This window comes from Pelobates fuscus, chromosome 5 (genome assembly GCF_036172605.1).
Source record: "Pelobates fuscus isolate aPelFus1 chromosome 5, aPelFus1.pri, whole genome shotgun sequence".
NCBI lineage: Eukaryota > Metazoa > Chordata > Amphibia > Anura > Pelobatidae > Pelobates > Pelobates fuscus.
The window spans coordinates 343,892,739-343,915,268 of record NC_086321.1 but is presented as its reverse complement, the minus strand read 5'-3'; the positions used below and the strand labels follow the sequence as shown (position 1 = coordinate 343,915,268).

Genomic DNA, 22,530 nt, shown 5'->3' with positions numbered 1-22,530 from the left:
ATATGATAAAAGTAAACAAATAAAAAAAATCCAATTGCCTAAATTTATATCACCAAATGTTGTTCTTATATCACTGTACTTTTCACCCTGCTATGTTTTCATGCAGTCTATATATATGTACAGTATATATAGACATAACCACTTTATGTGTTTTACATTTTTACATTTTAACACTTTGCCCATTAAGATGCATATTTATGACACTTTAAGATTGAGAACAGGGCCGATTTTGCCAAATCTCTCTATAGTTTATTAGTAATATGGCTCATTGTCAATGTACAAGGGTAATTTATTCTGAGCAGAACTCCATGGAATTGATGATGCTGAGTAACCAGAGATCTGCCAAACTGCAGAATCATCTGCATTTTGACCTTGACAAGACATGAGCGTTTCTGAAAGCAATCTGGAAAATGAGATGATAAGGCTTTAAATGCACTGCAATGGAATGTGGCACTGCAGAAAAGAAATAAGCAATGTTTTAAATATTATATTAATTTACATTAAATGATATTATATTATATATGACATATCGGCAAAGTAAAAAAAAATCACAGTACTTTAGAATATTAGAAACTAAATTAGATTACTGATATATATTTTTTTCTAATTTGTAAAATGATGTGTATCCATTTCTATAAGCCTTAGCTGGTTATTTGGCAAAGGATGCTAATTAGTGAAGTCGCGAACATAAAATTTTCCGTTCGCGAATGGCGAACGCGAATTTCGGCGAATGTTCGCGAACCCACGAACCGGGCGAACCTCCATAGACTTCAATAGGCAGGCAAATTTTAAAACCCACAAGTTGTTTCAAGGGGACTAACACCTGGACTGTAGCATGCAAACTCCAATTCGCGGCTGCATCTTGCAGCCTCTTAGTAGATAACCCCCTAATTCCCACGGTATTAGGGAGTTATCTACTAAAAGGCTGAAAGACCTAAATTGGTCTTTCAGCCACATTTACTAATACTAAGTAAAGATTACTTAGTATTAGTAAATTCTGCCCTTACTCGCTATACCGCGAGTAGGGGCATGTCTAGTAAGCAGTGAGCAGCCAGTGGCTGGGGTTTGGGGACCCCTAGTCACCTGGGGGGGGGCACATTTTTTTTAGGGCCCCCACCCGCCGCTCAGGGGTGGGGGCCAGTGGGGAGGACCTTAGGTCCCCCCCCCATTTTAGTATTTAGGGCCCCCACCCGCCGCTCAGGGGTGGGGGCCAGGGGGGAGGACATTAGGTCCCCCCCTTATTAGTATTTAGGGCCCCCACCCGCCGCTCAGGGGTGGGGGCCAGGGGGAGGACCTTAGGCCCCCCCCATTTTTAGTATTTAGGGCCCCCACCCGCCGCTCAGGGGTGGGGGCCAGGGGGGAGGACCTTAGGTCCCCCCTTTTTAGTATTTATGGCCCCCACCCGCCGCTTGAGCCACTCAAAATAAGTTTGACTCATTGCCAATTATGTGTATGTCAGTTGTATTTCACTATTCTTTGTTTAATGCTTTAAGGCTTCTGCTGAAAACTGGAAAGTAAATTTAGGGTCAGTTTAGGATGTTTTTACTAACAGAAAAATGGAACATAGTTTTAAAAGTGGAGCAGGCATCGTCCACTGGTTTCTATGGCGATTGCTCCACGTTCTGAACTTGTGAGATAGTGATACTTCTTTAAATCTCCCATGATGCTTGATAATTTGCATACTTAGGAGTTTAGATATATAACATAATCTCCACATATTTTTAAACTAGTTTATCAAAGTTCAGATAATACATGCTAATATTCTTGAGTATAAATCCCCCCCCCCCAAAAAAGAAAGAAGATGAAAAATAGAATTTTAAATTATTAACAGTTGCTTAAAGTGACCTTCAGTAATATTGAAAACATTAATAAACTTGCTAGCCACTTTATTTATTTAATATTATTTTTAGGATATTTCTCGTTACCAGACAGCATGTACAATATTTTCTGTATTCCCTGTTCTGGCTACTGCAAGTACGTGTAAAAGTATTTCTAAGTCATCTGGGTGCTGTTCATCATAATGGTGCTGAATAGCTTTTTAGATTTAGACTGTTGAACGATAGAATATCCTTAATAAGTTTGCCTTTAATTGATGACCACTTGGGGCAGATGGAGTCACCTCCAGTTCTGTGGCTACTCTCCTTCCTGCCAGGAAATACATTATACATTGATAGAAGGTAAAACGCAAACTGATACTTGGCAATCACAGAGGATAGTGGCTATTACTGTAAGACATATGTGATTATTCATTTAACTGATTGTATAAGGATGTGATGGCTTAGATTTCATAGAATATCCATCCTTTAATTATTTAGCTAAATAATACCAATTTAAACCTAGCAAGTTCTACTTATTTAATGTAGCATCATTTTCTTTATTGTCTAATTAATGCAAGTATTTTTTTTCTAAACTATTGCTGAAAATAGCTATAATATTATTTAATACTGTAAGAAGCAGTGGCCGATTTTTTTTGTAAATTGTATATTTTTGTAATGTGTCTGCCCTTTCATTTTTTTAATACGTCCACTGTGTTAGTGTTTACAACCTCTGCTGGAAGACTGTTCTACAAAATACAGCAACACAAAAATAGGAAATTACTGTTACCAAAACAACTTTAGCTCAATGAAGCAGTTATAGTGTATAGATCATCCCCCTGCAGTATCACTGCTTAATTCTTTGCCATTTAGGAGTGAAATCACTTTGTTTATGCGGCCCTTGCCACACCTCACTGCAAGGGACTTTCAGAGCCATCCTAAACACAAATGAGATCTAATGTTTATACCTGCTTTATTGCACATTCTGTTTAATTTAGAATTTCTCATCTCTTTCTCTGTTAATAGTATCCTAGACCCTGCAGGAGCCCCCTGTGTGTGATTAAAGTTCAGTTTACAAAGTAGTAGATAAGAACATCTAAAGCAAGTTAACATCTGGTCAAAAGTGAAATACTTTTTTATGTAGACTGTGTGAGTCACAGCCGTGTGACTATGGCTGCATGAACAGACACAAAAGTGATTTAACTCCTAATTGGCAGAAAATAGAACAATGAACTGCAGGGGCATGACCTATACATCAAAACTGCTTCATTAAGCTAAATGTATTTTGGTGACTATAGTGTCCCTTTAAGTAACATTTTGTAGCATTTGCTTGGGATATTAAATTATTCGCTGCATTTGTGTAAATGTTGGGAGCATTCACCCTTTCCTAACCCCATCTTCACATCCTTGTAGCTGTCTGTGCCACTAATCTTTTATTTGATGCATTGAGGATTATAAACATGTTATTCTCCGCAGCATTAGCCATAATGATTCATCATTAATTTACTCTCTACAACAGAGCGTGTTGGAAATCTGTAATATTTAGAGTTACAATGAATCAGATCTCAAGTTAACAATGACTTGCAAGATTTCTTCTCATGTTAACTGCAATGTGCTGGCAAATATTTCAGGTGAGATCTGTCTTTTTTTTTTAGTTGCAATAATTGTTATTACTATGCTATTTTTTTTGGCATAATTCTAGCACATCCCATTTCCTAATGCATTGGCAAGCAGCCTGCTGCCGATTGCTGGATCTTACCACTGCAGTGGTAAGATAGCCTCTGCAGTTATTTAAATTATGCATCCTACTTCCTGTAACTACATGAGCCTGCAGACTTATCTGAAATTTTTATCTGGGACAGAAGAATGATCAGAATTTAATGTAGCAGATGCATCTGGATAAAGAAATTATTGATGACCCGAGCTTAATTTTTCAATCTACTGAAATAGATGGCATAATTCTAGAACCTAATTAGGGAATTTTATTTTTACGTTCCTTTTCTACAGATGTTAAAATAGTTTATTGTAATATACACCAAATGCTGCAGTGTGAATCTGATTTGCAAGATGTGATTATTGTCCCTTGACTTAGTCCATTAATACACAGGGGTTCTAAATGTGAATATCGCTCTATAAAACATGCTTGATCATTTTGTAGCATTAAAAAAGACGAATATATATATATATATATATATATTGCATAATTTAACTCAGACAAGCCCCAGTTATTGTATGTGCTAACATATTGTGCGTATTGCATACATTGACAGAATTTACAGTGTCATTTAGATCATTTATACTTTAATTATATATATTTTAATATGTATGCAGTTTGTACAGGAGACTAGTTTAGAACATGGAGAATGGCTTTGATGTAAATGGAAAATTGGTCACACCATTGAATAGCTAAAATAAGGCACTCTCACATAATTAACTAATGATGCTAAACCGTTTGGACATGGCTAAGGCCTGCAAGTATCTGTAGTGACGGAATGACAACTACTTAACTACCCAACCGTATGCATAGTGAGACATGAGATCTGATAAGACAGACTGCTGACAATTACAATTCTAAATGCTTCTTACTCTGTACTTGTTCATATATAGATTTAGATATAATCGTATATACTATTCTGTCTTTAACATCTTCTTGATCCAATGAGAGATTTGACTGTCATTCTGGGATCAAAAAGGATAATTTTTTTCATTATTTGCTGCAAATTTGCAAAGTGCTTTAAACTGTTTTTTGCTTTTTTTTGTCTGCTTCTGGGTCAACATCAAAAATAGATGTGAGAAAAGCTGAACTTGATGGACGCAAGTCTTTTTTCCAGCCTATATAACCATGTATCTCGTCTCTAATACCTTTCATTGCATGGCTCTGCACCTGTTAATAATAAAAGGAACACTTTAAGCGTGCTGTATTGGTTATAATGTCAGCATTTTAGAATGGTTTGACTTCTTACCTGGCGTCTGCTGGGTGCTGCTCACTACCTCCACTACATCAGACAGAAAGCCTTAAGCAGTGAAGGGTTTAGGTCATTGGCTAACAGTGATCAGGTTAAGCTCTCAGCCAATCAGATAGTTCTCCACTGTAGGGCATAGCTCAGATGAGCTAATGGAACCTCCTACAGCCGAGGAGAGGCATCTATCAGATACCAGGTATGGAGTCAAACCATTCTAAAATGGTTTGTACCACTACAATTGAGTGTGTTGTAGTGGTTATGGTGCTTGTAGTTGTGCAATTTGCCATAACTAGCTACATACTATAGATTAGCTTCATCAAAGAGTACTCTTTGTCATTGCACTCGTTAATGGGATACTATAGATACTAAAACAACTTTAGTTTTGTAAAACAGTATTGATGTATTGATCTCATTGCTCAATTCTCTCCCATTTAGGAGTTAAATTACTTTGTTTATACAGCCTTAGTCACACCTCCCTACATGTGACTTGCACAGCCTTCCTAAACACTTCCTGAATCCTAAATATAGATATTTTAGGTATTGCACATTCTGTTTAATCTAGAATTTTTTATATCTTTGGCCCTGTTAATAGCCTCCTAGACACTGCGTGAATTTCCTTTATGTGATTAAAGTTCAATTTACATAGTAGAAAATAAAAATTTCTAAAGCAAGTAAATGTCTGATTAGAAATAAATTATTATTTTTTTCTGTTCATGCAGGCTACGAGTCACAGCCAGGGGAGATGTCTGCATAAACAGAAACAAAAGTAATTTAATGCCTAAATGGCAGAGAATTTAGCAGTGATACTGCAGGGGCATGATCAATACACTAAATCTACTTCATTATAGTATCTATTTAAATTAAAACCCACGTTTTAGCTGGTTAAGATATATTCTTGCAATACAAAAATGAATAACCATCTGAATTCAGGTCCATTAAACCATGCTCCTCATTATTATTATTATTATGTAAAAAAAAAAAAAAAAGTCAACATTTTAAGTCTAGATTTCAGTAATTTAGCTGTCTGCACTATGTACGTTTTTCATGTCATAATAGTATAAATATGCTTTTACTGCACCACCGGCAATCAACTTTGTCTTTACCAGCCCTTTAATGAATTTGCCTGCTTACTTAGTCATTTAAATAAAATCCCCTGACAGGTCTTTTTTTCCTTGTTCTGCAGTCAGCATGTGATCTCATGTGCTTCTCAGAGCTAAAAAGACAGTTTTAATCTGAGCTACCTGAAGCAACCAAATGGTGGAAGTGATCCTAATTGGCTTCAGGATGTAAAGTGCTGTAAATTCTTCGACCCTTATGCGAGATTGACAACACTGGTCCTAGACCACTAAATATTCATTGTATCAGTACACTCATACAATTCTCAAGGCACATTTGAATATGTGGTATGCAAAATAAGCAAACCACCTCATAGCCTCCAAGTTGAATTTTAACTCCATTCCAGTACATGAGATAATGTAATAAGTTAAATTATTCCATACACTTTAAGAAAATTTAGTGAAGTGGTTGTGGTATCTGGCATCCCCTGACCCAGGCTTCCCTTAAAGTGTTAAGCCATTTTCGAATGGTTTAACACTGAAGTAGTGTCTCATCTTATGCATGGGCTAATATGGTAGCATTAGCTCGAGCAGTGAAGGTGCAGCAGAGATCAGCTGAGATGGGCACTTGATACTCCCGGCCTATAACTGGCTGCCCGTTGTGAGTAAAGGTTACAGTGTATGTAAGGTTTACTCACAATAGGTGGTACGATAAGAACATCAGCTGACACTCCCAGCCTATCACAGCGACTGCTTCCTTACGGGAGCTAATGTTTCTAGATTAAACCAAGCACAGGAGGAGAAAATACAGACCTGTACACTAGGGACACTAATTTAGTGATTAGCCATTTAAAAATGGTTTAACATTGGAAGGGAAGATGGCACTCTGGAACTCCAGGCACCATAACCACCACACTGAGATCACGTGATTATGGTTTTCGAAGTATTTCTTTAATTGTAATAAAGCATGTTTTTCAGAGAGGGACAAATGGTGACAATGACCTTGCTCAAACCAGCTTAAGGTCTAAACATTTTTATCCCAGGACATCTTTTATAATAAAAAAAAAATCTAAATTAGTTGCTGCTTAAACTCTCATATATTTTTTCTGTTTTTGTGTTTAATTAAGGATATTTTATCATAATTGATCAGAAATTACATACATATAATATGTATTACCAAATCCTGACTGATGTCCTTTAGATCTGCAACAGTTCATCTTGAGCAGTACTGTCCTGTCTTTCTCTGCTGTATGATCTGTGGGTATGGAATACAAATTAGGATATGTGTTGTCTTAATCACCAAAGAGGGTCTATAACGAGAGAAAAGAGATTCAATGTGTGATACTAATGTGATTGGCAACAGACTTTCACTCATGGATTAGAAGTGCAAGTGCTAGACTCCAATAAATGCCATTATAAGTTAACTGAGAATTAAAAAAATGCTTACATTATAACGTGATTATACTGTAAAAGACTCAACTCAGAATAGGAAACAAAGACTAGTTAAGATGTTTAGATCAATTATTCCGATTTGGGCAGATACTGCAGGCTAACACTGTTACCTTCACACGTTGCTAGGGTAAACAAGTTGCGAAATATGGTTACCATGCAAGGTTGCTATGTGATATTACCCATGCTGACTGAGTGTTCTGTTTTGAATTATTTACTAGAAGTTAGTGACTAACCAAGAGGGTCATATACAGTAATGTTTATTACAGTTTAACGCAGTCTCGTAAACCTACAATTACAGCTATATTTAGAGAGTGACTTTATTATATATTCAGCAATCAATGAGTATTAGAGTATTTGCATATCAATACTCAGGGGTTCTGAATTAAATGTGAATATCAAGCAATGCAAGGCTATTAGATAAGTCAGGTGTAGCGCAGACTAGCTAATTAATATAACTTATTTGCAAGACTGATCTATTGGTAAACAATTTAATCAAGCCTATTATTGAATTAATATCTCTTGATATGCTAAGCAGTTCTTTAAAAATCTGAAAGGGAAGCTGTGGTTGATACCACAGATTCTCCTGTGAATAGAAAAGCATTTTTTTATTCCATTCAGTTATATGTAAAAAAAAAAATAAAGAAATCTACATTTTGACAAAACATAATGATACACTATTTTCAGACAGTACGTGCGACCACACGCTGTTTTTAAGTTGGCATCACACATGCTGTTTGTGAGTTGACCTTCTGGGGTTTTCTAACAAAACCATGGGTTGGCCCAAGTAGACAATACAAATAATTCTAGGTAAAATCCAGAAAAGTTTCCTTATCTTGGGAAATCACCACCATTAACTCAGGATAGCTTTCATAACTGGCAAAGAGCTCAACTTAATTATTATAACTAACTTGTTACCGCAAGTCCCTGTTTTATGAATCAATTCTCTATAATGTTTAGTTAAAGGAATACTCCAAACACCATAACCACTGCAGTCCACTGTATCAGTTATGGTGCTAGGAGTACTGAGGCGCCATCCAGTAGTTAATCGATTTTAGGTCAATTTGCCAAAATTTCAGGTTCCAGCCAAGCACCTGCATCTGGTCTTCTTCTGCAAGAGAATTTGGGTTATTCTACAGTGCTAGGTAAGGTCCTGCAGCATGCTCAGCCGATGAGAGTGTCCCTTAACTGCCCAGGTTTTATTCTATGGAGACATTCATTCCTGCTCGACCAAGGGATGCAGGTAATTTGTGAAATCATACTAAAATGGTTTTACTACTTAACGGGACAGCACCAAAGAACTGCAAGTGCTATAACTACTACAGAATATGGAAGTGGTTATGGTCCTTAGAGTTTCCCTTTGATAGATGTTTATTTCGTTCATGCTCCTTGGCAGGCAAAGTCAAGGTTATCATTGACAAAGGCCTACATGCTGCAGACAATGTATCAATATAAATCAAATGTCAAAAAATATGCCATTATATATAGAAATATTTACCTAAATATAGTATAAAACAAATCTTACTTATATTAAATAAAATACATTTCTTTAGAAGAGTTTAGCGTTTTAAGCATCGAAGGAACAAACTGTAAAATTTAAGTGAAATGTTTGACTTGTCCGAGCTATTTAAAGGGCCAATTACCATTAGCTATTGTTCTTCTTTAACACACTCTTCTTCCGCATTGTTGCAGTATTATTCTGAAGGCAATTTGATGCAACACATCCCAGACACTTGACATTCACGTTTTAATGTTAGCCTTTTATTCCATTAGTTTACAGAAGAGTGACTTTCTGCCTTTGGGTGAAAAATGACAAGACTATTTCTATTTTAGTTGAGTGTGGAAAAATGTGAATAGTATGTGGGTGTATGCAATAAAATAATCTAACCACTTTGTGTGTGTGGCATTCCCCTTCATACATTTTTAAAGGAGTTCTGTGAAATCCCACTTATCACATTCCTGTCCTTCACCAGTAGAAGTGATGACTTAATTAGAGAAAGAAGTTGTACTCATTATCGTTATATTTTTCTGGTGTCTGAGTGTCATGCATGTTTAAAGACACCATTTTTTCATGACATATATGAATATGTTTGAATGGTATATTTACAATTTAGGAAAAAGGCAAATACATTTTAAAATATGATTATCATACACTATGCACAGACAGGCTTTTATCTTAAATGATTCAGCCATTTCAATAATTCATTTTTTTAACATATGCAAAATATTTATGGTAGAATTGGCAAGAACAGTATGTTCTTGCTGTGAGTGGGTGCAAAATGATGATGACAAATTATCTGTATAATGTATACTTTAACGTTCACAGGGTAGGACAGTCCATAACATTTGCACAGTGAATTGAACTTTGATAAAGCACATTTAAAATTCTTCAGGCACTATAGTCAATTCAACGAGATAGAATGACTATAGTGCCTACAGCGTGCCTTTAAGGATCTTTTAAAAATGCTAATTAGTGCAGGATTAGTACTGCCCCTTCCTAATGATACCAATATGCTGGCTACACTGCCAGCATATAGTCTTGTTTGGAGTATCATATATATCTCATGCGACAAAGTGCGACAAATGTTTCTGGAGGAGTAGGTTAGTGACTGGGAGCAGGAGAACCACTTCTAGGAGGGTTTTCCTGCTCTTTGTCTGTCAGCCACATAGAGATCTATGCTGATGAGTGATTGACAACTGGGGGAATGACCATTTTTTTTCAAGATTGTTAAATTAAAAGATATACATGTAATAGCATGTTTGCAAGCACACTGCAGAGATGAAATGTAATGCTATTTAATTTAAACCTCAGGTGCGAATACATTTTCAGCTTATTAATCTTCTCTGCTAGTCAATTAGGTTTCCAAAAAAACAGATTGGAACAGTGGCACGAGCGAATGGAATTCTATAAGTTCTTACTTGCTGTTCTCATTTTAAGCTCCAAATCTTGAATATTTTATAGCAGCAACAGCTTTTAGAGCAGTCATTATAAAGACCAATCATTCTGCTCTGTTTGTTTACTATGCTGGCTTCAAAGCCATACCACACCTTAAAATTTTCCCAAATCTTTTCACTTCCTGGAAAACGTGGGGCTTTTATTCTACTGCTTTCAGCGTCAGTCATATGTTCATCAAAGTCCATAAAAGCTGTATTGACACAAAAATAACACAAAATATGATATATTTTACAGTCGATTCACACATGTTACATATCTCCTTATATAAAGAGAAGAACGTTTCTTTAATCTATTATGGTTTTTTTTTTTTTTTGTTGTTTTTTGGTTCGACATCTCAAACACTTTTCTGCCAAATGTTTGCAAGTGGACTATGGTCAATATGGCTGCTACATGAAAAGTTATGTGCAGCATTTACCTGGAACTGGGGTGTCCAAAAGGTAGATCCCCAGATGTTGTAGAACTACAGATTCCATGATGCTTTGCATGCCTTTAGAATGACAAAGCATCATGGATGCTGTAGTTTTAAAACATCTGGTGATCTGCTTTTTGGGAACCCCCGATCTAGAATATACGGTATATCTTGCAAGAGTCCTGATATCCTACCTGCAGCGTTAGAATTATACATACAACATCCAATACGCAGTATGTTTGAAGAAGAACATGCGGGAGCCCTAATCCCAATTTCCTTTTTGTCATGAGAACGTTGGTGAGTGCACAGACACGTATAAAAGCGGTATACATACACAAAGATAAAACAAATCTCTCTTTTCCCAAGCCTTACACACTGAGATGAGCCTTAGTTTTGAACAGAACATCACATTTTTTGTACATTTCTAATAAATATAATAGGGAACCCGGCAAGTCCAGTTGAATTAGACAAGGGATTTTTTGCACTGCTCAGTATCCCTACAATTGGCTGAGCATCATCAAGTCGTTATTTAGGCTGCCAAAGTTTATATCATTTATACTCATTACTCAAACATAAAGGATGCACAACTTCAGTTTTGTAAAGTCATTCCTGGGGGTTGGCCAGACTTTAAAAGAAGTTCCTGACAAAGCGTAGATATATCAGAGGCATAGACATATTCACTAGCCTTAATTGTGCTGTGCAATGTCTATCAGGCATTTTTTTCTGCTGTCTCAGAGTGGCATTGTGACTCCCTGTTCCAGAGTCTACATTATTCTGCTTGCAGGGATGCATATGTTTCCCCAATTGTCATTTTGCATTCTACAACTGGTTTTAAATATGTGAGCCCAATATTTATAAAAGATGACAATTGTTAAATGTCCCTATTGTTGATGTTCATGCCAAGAGAGAATACAAAAAATGACATTTGTGCTGTATGGAAGCTTTTTTTGTCCATCTAATTTTTTACCCCCTCCTGTCCATGGAAATGATTTGCCTAGATGACAAAACTATTTTCAACCCTGCATTGAAGGCTGTATCAGAGAAACAGTTTTCACCTTGCTAAGCTTTAAGAAAAAAAAAGAAAAAAAAAAAAGTTAAATGTTTAACCCCTTAAGGACCAAACTTGTGGAATAAAAGGGAATCATGACATGTCACAGGGGTTAAATACAATAGGATTGCAGTGGGCTAATAGATAAAATGGTCTCAGGAATAGGTTAACCATTGCAAAAAAAAAAAAAAACACAACGCAGTAGCTCTAAGTAATGACTGAGCTAAATTTCAGCCACACCTTTAATTAGTCTGCAGAACCTGAGCAAATTATAGTCCTGCATTCTTCAATTACGCCCCTTAAGGACACATGACATGTGTGACATGCCATGATTCCCTTTTATTCCAGAAGTTTGGTCCTTAAGGGGTTAAACTTTAATGGTGACACTGTAACGTTATACTTGACAAGATAACCGGGCATGTTTGTGAAAACGTGTGACTGCAATATGTTTAACAATCCACTAAAAGTGCTTAATTAGCCCTTACTGCATTTCATTCATGCACCAACTCTCAATAGATTTGTACCTACCATTTCAATCTGCATCAGTAAATAAGCTTTTTTTTTTTTTTACTTATTATATCTTCATCTGCATATATCTTAAAGTTTGAATTTTGGATGAATATCATCTATCTGTCTGTCTGTCTGTCTGTCTGTCGGTCTGTCGGTCTGTCTGTCTCAGTGGTGATTTTCTTGACAGTTGGAGTACTGTATAATTTGACTTACACAAATGTAAATCTATCGCCAAAAATGTTTTATTCCACTGATGGATAAACTTACTGGGGCAGCAAGCTGCAAGATGCAGCAGTTTGAAAAAAAAAAAGTGCATCTCTTGGGACGACTCGAATATCAGACTTGCTAAGCTTTGTGACCAGCCCATAAAGCTAATATTTGCACCTCCTCCCAATTCTGGCTTTGTTAGATTCATATAATCGATTGCTGCACCTTTTTCCTAACCAAGAAGTAGAAGCAAAATAAAAATAAATTTAAAAAAAATAAATCTGATGCAGAGATAAAAAAAAAAAAATAAGATAAAAAGGAGAAAGACGACAGAGTGAAAAAGAGAGTAAGGTAAAGAGAGAGAGAGAGTGTGGATGCTGCCTGCTTCTCTTTGATTTGATGGCCTTCATTTCTCCTAATTGGATAAAGAGGGAAGTCACTGCTAGTACTGTGTTACTGGATGTACTGATTTTATTCAGACCAGCCCTGCAGAGGGTGGGGGAGAGCAGCCAGAAGAGAAAGGAGAACCTAAGTGATCAGAAACGTGACGGGGAGAGTGGAAAAAAAGAAAAAGAGATCCTGCAAAAAAGAATTAAGACAGTACGAGGATGCTAAAGAGGACTGAACAACAGGAGAGGAAAGGAAGGGAGTAACCTTTCAGCTCCGGCTAAGCTTCCTCTCGAATCACAGCCAGCAAGAAGATGCTCACAGTACACGCACCTGCTGCACTGTAGTGATTCAGCCTCTTTCATTCGTAGCTTTAACAGAACAGGATGCTATTTCTTCTGTCATTGCTGCCTCGTCTACTGGTGTTGCCATTGCTACTTCCCTTTTTGTTGTGTCTGCTTCAGGACAATTACTTTCTACCAAGCATTTACCATCTTCAGATGTTCCAGGTGAGGCACCGGCAATTTACTCTGGGCTATTGGTTTACCTAACTAAATAACTACAGGTTTAATGTCTCCCACACCCTCCAGGAAGGCAGGTGTCTGAGGGAATATAAGGCTCGTACATCCAATTAATACATTAGCAGAGAAGATCATGAAATGTTAGGAGCTTATCCGCTATCCCATCCGACTGGCAAATCACACTTTGGTTTTCTCTACGATAAGAGTTTTTATTACTTAGAATACGCCTTGATTTGCACTGCAAGATGCAGAATTCGTTATTGTTTGCATCCCTTGTTGTTCTGCTAATGGACCATGTACAGAGTCAAGATTCAGTAAAGCAAGCTGATTGAGATTTATGCCCTAAAGATGCCTGGGAATACTGCAGAGGGATTTCAGAATGAATGCTCTGAGCAAAGCTCAGATCCACCGACCACAGATCCTCAAGGTGAAGGAGGAAACATTACAGAGACTCAAGACGAGGGTGATACCACCCAGGGAATGGCAGGCCTTGCTATTACCTGCTGTGTGTGCCTGGAGGCAGACCGGCTTAGAATTTGCCTTAACTCAGAAAAGATCTGCATCCTTCCTATACTGGCATGTCTGATAAGCCTTTGCCTGTGCATCGCTGGCCTTAAGTGGGTATTTGTAGATAAAATATTCGAATATGACTCTCCAACACATTTGGACCCTGGGCGCATAGGCCAAGATCCTGTCATTTATGCTGACTTGCTACCATCTGCCCAGGTGCCCTCTCCTGTATATACATTGCCTTTCCTTATTCATACTATGGAAAATAAGGTCACGGTGGAGGCTGGCTCACCTGTTTTGCCCACAGAAGCTACCTTGCGCCCATTTTCACCTGACAATGTTTTATCTAGAGGCACATCAATGGAAAAACTAGTGGAACCCTCTTCTTTAAATCCATTTGCAACCTCGGAATCCAGTGTACCAAGTACTACAAAAGTGGGTGAGTATGGGCACAATGTATGATTGCGTTTCTTTAAATTTGGTTGCCAAATGAATGTTGGAGTTCTGTGCCTTTAATCTGCGGAGTGCCAAGAAGGGAGGAGTGGGTGTAACGCAGTGTGCTGCAATGCGCTGCATACCTCTGGTAACAACCGTACCCGAATCAACCTTTTCACCAGAATAAAATTTTTTTTAATCCAATAAGCTAAATGCTCTATGTTATTAGACTGAGAGAGTATTGGTATATTTTCCACAGAAGAGTGCTAACTGACCTTTGTGATGGGAGTCTTCAGAATACAATTCTAAAGATGCTCACCTAAGACGTACAACTTACTAGGCATCATGGGGAATGTAGTTTACAAATCAGCCAGAGCAATACGGGTTTAGCCTGACAGCACATGTAGAATGCAGTAGGTGAGGTCCCTCTCACTGCTATTTAAGCTGTCTAATCTATCACACTTTTTACTCTCCACTTCCCCATAAAGTGGGGGAGTTAGTTCAACTGGCCCTCTTTATTAAGTCTTGGTTATAGCACCTTGTTGATTTAGTTATCTATTCATAATCTGCTTGTCTTTCTATTATGTTGATTTCAAATGATCCATTTTGGTGATTTTTTAAGAGTTGCGTGTATGCTAATTTTAATACTTAAAGATATTGGATGTATATGCGTAGGTAGGTAAACACACATATAAACACAAAAAATAATGCAACAATAAAATGAAGTGCATGACAATCTTATCTGTACAGTCCAAAGATTGCATTCATTAAATAAACACCCAAGGATCTATTTTTATATGCTTCACACTTTGAGACAGATAGCTTTGTCACCTTTCACAGGTTTATATAGGTTGAGAAACTAACACTTCTCACAACCTTTAAAGACATAAGGGGGTCATTAGTTTTGTTATAGCCTTACTGTGAGGATGCTCATTAATGTGACTGCTAATTGCATATGCAATAATAATAATATTATTAATATTAATATAATAATAATAATAAATAGATAGACAGACAGACAGACAAAGAGATATTCTCATTTGAAACAATGAACTTGACTATACATGTGGACATTTTGGTGAATCATACCATATTTGTACAGGCATACACCTTGTTGTTGGATATTTACATGATAAATTGCATTCCTAAGATACCATTATCTTCCCATTAGTCTGTATCTGTCCAGTTGTCCCAGCTATCTTTATTCTCATGGTTGCCTGACATTTTGTTACCTGGAAGCTGCAATTATGAGACAAAACTGCTTACCTGTTTCAATCAATTTCAAAGCATTTTCAAACATTCTCTTCATCAATGTTTCATATGAGTTGTCTTCACTGATAGTTTATTTACCACTGATCTGTACTTCTGAAAAAAATATTTCATGATGACTTGTTAGCAACCATGTAGTTGAACAGCAAGTTAATAGAATAGATTTAGGCCATCCTGGATCTAATTAACAAAAAACAAAAACAGAACAAAAACAAGTGACAAACATGTTTCTCCAATTTTAATTATATTCATCAAGAAAAAACAAACAAGTTAGATCAAATACATCCTATGTTTTAAAAAGTTAACATGTACCTAAAATACATCATTGCAATGTGCTTTAATAATATATAAATAAAAAGTAGAGCGTATAAAAAGTACTTTTTAATACATTTATGAATCAGAGAAAAATTACCTTTTTATTAACAAAAAATATTAGATTTATTTTCTTTTATAATTAGAATATTCCTTGTAAAGGTCATAGCCTGGTAATGTATAATTGATTTTATCTTCAAGGTTGGGGGAGGGAGACAAAGAATAGAAACAGAGGTTGAGTAAGGAGTGTGAATATGAACCCGAAGTCTGTGTTACCGTTTTTAGAAAGAACCTTTTTTTCTTTTCCACAATATATTTGGTTTTTTTTGGTTTTTAAAGATTTTTTATTGCTACGGAAAAACAATCTCTCTGCAACATCTCTGTCTGGTCTGATTTAATTTCAGATTTCATTCTCAAGTCCATTTTTCCTATCTTTGCTTAATGCTTTCACATGCATTATTAATAATTTAGACAGGATGCAGATAGAATGTGTTGCCCGGGACTGTGCTATACACAGTGTACCCATCAAGCACTCGGTGGTAAGGCATTACCATTTTGTTCCTGACGATATAGAGAGTGCATCGGATATGATCTGCCCAGTATGGAACTTTGGTACATAAACATTGATTTAGCTTTATAGACAACACCTCAATTAACGTGAGCTTGATATTTTACAATAATTAAAGTTATGAATCAAAGTAATTGCTGTTTGCCAACCTTTTCCATTTGCAATGTCGCTGTGTCTGCCGTGATCGGAAATGTCTTTTTATTTTTTATTTTAATTTGGCTACAACTATGGCATGTTCGCTGCACCTATCCATCTTTCTTTATACTTCTGTATATTATGTGGTTCGTTTTAGAAACATCGATGCTGTTTTATATAAACTGATATATGCCCACATATTTAGAGTTTTAAATTGCGTTATAAATTGTAAAGTATACTCATGTAGTTATTGAGTGTGGAAGGTATGTCATTGTTGTAAATCAATACCTTTCCTTATTGCTTTTTTCATATTTAATGGCATAGCCATTGCTGTTGTGATTTATGACAGAATATATAGTATGGAAATTGTTCATTGGGAAAAAACTGAATCTACGATATCATAATAATGTTATTGTTATTTATAAAGCACTCACATATTATATAATTTTCTGCGTTAGGTGGACAAACAAACAATGACGTCCCATAAAACACGTTGAATATACTTGTACAGAAGATTGTAAAGGCCTTGCTCGGTCTACAGTCTTAGGGGAGTGGTGTTAGAGCTTAATTAATATGTGCTTAAGTAATCAGACGAAGAATCTATTTCATTATACGGAATGCTTGGTTCTTTAGAAGGTTCCAACCATCCATGATTGGCCAGATTTCTCATGTCAGTCAGAAGCAGCAGACATACGACCAATCAACAGAGACAACAAGGAGCCTGATACAAGTCTATGATTTATAGAAGGGTTGTTCCATCTGCCCTGTGGCTACCAGACTGTCCCTCGACACTAGTACCTGACATTGAGGGCCCTGCAGTTGTCTTTGGGATCAGGTTAACAATATACCCCTCCCTCTCTGTGTTTTGCAAGTGAGGGTGATGTCTGTATCATTTTAATTCCCCAAATGGTGCATAATGTCTTTTTTTTAATGTAAAAGTGCCTGCTTATTCTGTGCTTTTCAAAAATGCATTTGCCAAAACATGATTTGTGAGCAAAGTTCACTCGCCTTTATTATTTGATAATAAACCTTATTCAATTTATATTATGGGAAGATATAATATATATATATTGTTTAGCTGCTTATTTGATTATTTATTTCCCCTTACAAAGTAACTGTCAGGAGTGCAAGACCTAAGGCAAAGAAAAGTTTTTTTTACAGGAAGAGCTATAAGGATATGGAATTCTCTGCCTGAAGAGGTGGTTTTGTCAGAGTCATTACAGATGTTTAAACTCCAATTGGATAAATACTTACAAAAACATAACATACAGGGATATAATTTCTAATTAGTGGGGTAATAGCTGCTTGATCCAAGGAGATATCTGACTGCTATTTTGGGGTCAAGAAGGATTTTTTTCCTAGTTTGTTGCAAAATTGGAAGCGCTTCAGACTAGGGTTTTTGCCTTCTTTTGGATCAACAGCAAAAAACATATGTGAGGAAAGCTGAACTTGATGGATGCAACTCTCTTTTCAGCTATGTAACTATGTAACTATGTAACCTTTATCCCACTTTAAGGGGAATTGTAAGTACTCTAACAATCTAATTTCATTGTATATGTTTTAGTGGCTGGAGTCCCCTGGCACATTCCATCCATTGAATGTAAAACCATTTTCTAACAGTAAAACACAGAGTTCAGGTACTCTTTGCATTGGTATGCTGCAGTTAGGCAGGGGAAAGTCTTAAACATGATACCTTTCTGTGCTGATTTGCATATCAAGCTGGGAATTCTGGTATAGCTGTGGAAACATGATTTCTCACAGCCCAAAGCAGACTTCCTACAATAAAACTTAAGATATTCCTGTGATGCACAACCATAATTTTTGTTCTATCTGCATCAAATTGTTTTATGTTTCATGAGTTTATCATATTCGTTGTCACCACAAATAACTTGTTACCTTGCTTAAGTAAGTACATTGAAAGTGCACAATAGATCTAGATCTCTGATTTTTTTAGTCTTCTTTTAACACAGTTGTGCACTGCATTATTTAGACAGAATATAATATAAAACCAGTAAGAACACAGACTCTTTGACTGTTCACCACTATCACATTGAGATATAAAACATCTAGTTCATATACGAGACAAGAATAATACCTCCAGAACAAGCTGTTGAACCATCCAGTTCTCCAGAGCTTCTCAGGATGGTAGTCCCTTTGGGTACTAAGAACTCCACCCTGCTGCGACCTGGCTCCAGAATTTCTACAACACTTCCAACATTCCAGGCAACAACTGCTATGCAGCACCTGTTTATTTCCCCAGTGGTGGACCTGCAAAGACGTACTACTGTTCGGGCTCACAACCACCCTAGCTTCTGGGTCCAAAGCAGGAAGTTGTCTTTTTTACAGAAGTTGCTCTGTATACTTCCGTCTATCTCTCTCTATTGTCTATTCTCTAACTATCCTATCACCTCTGCCTTCTACAACCAATGGAAACAGTCTCACTAGACAATGCTGAATTATCATATATATTCCTTGATTAAAAAAAATTTTATTCTGTGCTGTATACGTATCATTTTATATTGTTTTGAATTTATTGCAGGACGCCTCTGCGAAAATATCTTTATTATGCTTCTTTATTGCATTCTTCAATTTTGCACTTCTTTTAAGATTTTACAAAAGATTTACAAAAAAAAAGCAACAACAAAAAAACAAAAACACTACTAATGATAGCATAGTGATATTTTCTATAGACATGTCTGTGATGCTTGGTTTTACTCAACCACTGTAATATATTAAGTGTTCATTGTCAACAAAGCCATTAAAAGCATTCTGAGCTATGCATCCCTTCTGTTGCACATTGCAGGCTTTAATTAGTTTTGTTCCCCTATGATTTAGTAGTTGTTTCCTTGTAGACAGCTGGGTACTGGTTTAAAAGAGTGCTTGCTACCTGATCCTTAAAACAGCAGGGATGTACATTACAAACAGAGAGAATCATATATAGATCAATTTAATTTGGTAAGTGATAACTGGTTAGGGAACTCTACTACTATATTACAAAGCATATATGTGATTAGAGAATTTGACTGTTAATCTAAAGCTACATAACAATAATGCTTCTAAAATTATTAGAAAAAATGTCATCAATGTATCAAAAATTAATTTGCCAAAACATAAATTTCTTAGCTATGATTTGTGAACAATGTTCACTCGCCTTTATTATTTGATAATAAACCTTTTTCAAATTATATTATGGGAAGATATATATATATATATATATATATATATATATACATACGAGGGTATTGGGATTCTGATTATACGAAGCCCTATTCAAACCATATTGTCCTACTAATTTTCAGTATGTTTGTGACTCAAGAGTAGGAGGCTAAAACTATTATAAAAGTGATAACCGGATCTATAAACTAAAATGCATTTTCACAATTACATTTGCAAGGGACCCACTCCACTATATTGTCCTTGAATATATTTATCTTGAGAAGCTTTTAAGACAATTTTTCTGTTCTGCTGTCCAGTGACACAGTCTTCCAGGAAGCAATACAGAATGTATTGGCCATTTTACTAATGTGAACAAAAATAAGCAACAGATGGCTCTCAATGAACAAACATGATGTAAATGTCCACTTGCCACTAGCTACTGGCGAGTGAACATTTAGCCTTGACTTGTAGAAATTAGAAATTCAAACCTTGGTGAGCATAATATAGCTTGCAGTGCCGAGAAACTTTTAATATCCAGCTAGTGGCATAGGATTTGAAATTATATATATATATATATATATATATATCATATTTACTCAAATTTAATGCGCGTGTTTTTTGGAAAATAAAGTTTCCAAAATTTGAATCTGCATGAGATTCGATGACGTGTTACATTTGGAGCAAAATTCTAAATTTTCTGGTGAATTTCATTCTGGCGAATTCACACAGGCCACTTAAAACTGGTGAATTAAAACTAGTGAATTCAAACAGATGAATTCAAACTTGTGAATTCACACAGGCAAATTTCATTCGTGCGAATTCACACAGGCAAATTTTGTTCCTGAAAGAGGGCTTAAGAAAGAATAGACTTAACATGTAACACTAAAATTTAAATACCATCGATGTTACTATGGTATATGGCAATAAACATTTTCATTGCAGCACAATGTTGTATAGTAGTATCTTTATCATTTGCCAGCAGAAATATTTTTCAGCTTCCAGGTTTCAAAAATTGAGGGGCGAATTAGATTTGATTGCGCATTATATTCGAGTAAATATGGCATATATACACATATTTGTATACATTTAACTTAATGCATATCATTTAAAGCATATCATAAATGGTTCGAACAGCAACTACACCAGGATAGGTCATTAAAGTAAAAATTGTAGGGAACTCAAGTGAATTTAAAACGTAAATTCTAAATATATGGCGTCTTCAAGTGAGCCATACTTCCACTTCAACTACTTTGACCCTAGAAATTCACTTCTAATTACTTTGAACTCATGACAAAGGTTAGTGAATAACCCTGTCTGTACAAAGCAGTATCTTTACTGTGAATAGTCAGACAAGTTGACGTTCCCTTAGGCACCTGAATACCCTGAATGTTTGCAAAAAAAATTAACATTTTTGATTTAAAAAATTTAAAATTTAAAAAAAATCCTCACAGTAATCAATATATATATATATATATTTATATATATATATATATATATATATATATACATATATATATATATAGTATAATGTGGTTAATATTAAAGAGAAATAGAATTTACAACAGCAGATAAACAGTGTTTCAGTATTAATGGTCAAATTAAACACAATGCAACAGCTGTGGGTGGTGAATACAGATGGCTTGTCTGTCTGCATGCCTGCCAATCAAGGATAACTCGTTAGGGTACAGAGTGGAAATTAGGACACCAATGTCTCTTCCTAAACATTTAAAGATAAACAATATGTATTTTTCAAATCAATCGCATATCTATCTCTCACGTTTGTTAGATCACCATTCCAAACGCTACATGGAATCTTGACTAACTAATGAAAGTTACAGTGACTTCTTAATCCGGTTCCTTAAAATTCTGCCTAGGGAAACCTAAAAGGGAAAATTAAATGTAATATATATTAAAAAAAAAAAGTAGATCTGTTCTTAAAAAATATTTGACTGGCCATATTGCTTTAAAAAAATATCAAATCACTACCTTTTTGTTATTTTTTGATAGTAACACATTACAAAAATACAAAATCGTATTTAAAATAAGCAAAAAATATTATGTTTTTATTATTATATATTATATAATAATATTATATTGTGAGTGTTGTGATTATTCCCTCCTATAGTGCATGCAATTTGCTCATCATGTACCATAAAAACATTATTACGTTTATTAGGAATTTGTATGAACAATTAGTGTGAGTCTCAGCCTTGCCCCAAGCAGCAGCTACGTGCATGCACAGAATTCTGTGCACATCCAGGGCTGTAAGAAACCCATTATGGCTGCTAGCCCTTACTAAGCAGTTATACTCAACCTTTGTGAAGAGTGAAACTGTGATTCGGTGCATATACCATAAACCTAATCTGGCAGTGCCTTATACAATTTGGTGAACTTTCCAAAGAGCTCAATATGTTTACAATATTTATTGTAAAGACCTATATAAACTGGCACTAAAATCTAATGTAAATGTCAAAGTTTGTCTTTTCAAGTTATATCCCATAGATGCAGCCATTATCAAAAGCACTTTCAAATATTTTCATTTTAGTTTAAGGTGTGGCGGATAACTATCTTTTAAGATTTCTTTCATATAAAGTTATGATCATAAATAAAAGTACATTGACTTCAAATAACTAATTATTGTAATACAATCGAACCATTCTCTGTAAGCAAAACAAAGTATATACTAATATTTATATTGCACAGTGAATCATGTAAATTGTGATATGATATGATATAAGAGCTCTACTTTTTTCAGCGTGGACGGTATAATCCCCGTCTAAGGATTAAAACACTTTTGATAAAGCCTCTGGAGAGGCGAAACGCGTC

At 35.7% G+C, this 22,530-nt stretch overlaps 1 protein-coding gene across 6 annotated transcripts in view; it reads left to right on the top strand.

Moving 5' to 3' along the window:
• The window catches only part of NRG1 (neuregulin 1), a 719,872-nt gene that overhangs the window by 654,047 nt on the left and 43,295 nt on the right, over positions 1 to 22,530 (top strand). The window contains exon 1 of one of the 6 annotated variants that reach the window (XM_063455825.1): positions 13,519 to 14,268. The exons of the other annotated variants lie outside the window; for them this stretch is intronic. Within the exon in view, the coding sequence (XP_063311895.1) occupies positions 13,668 to 14,268 (601 nt within the window). The 5' untranslated portion in view covers positions 13,519 to 13,667. Of the gene's footprint in view, positions 1 to 13,518; positions 14,269 to 22,530 lie in introns of those variants that run through there. 6 annotated transcript variants of the gene reach the window in all.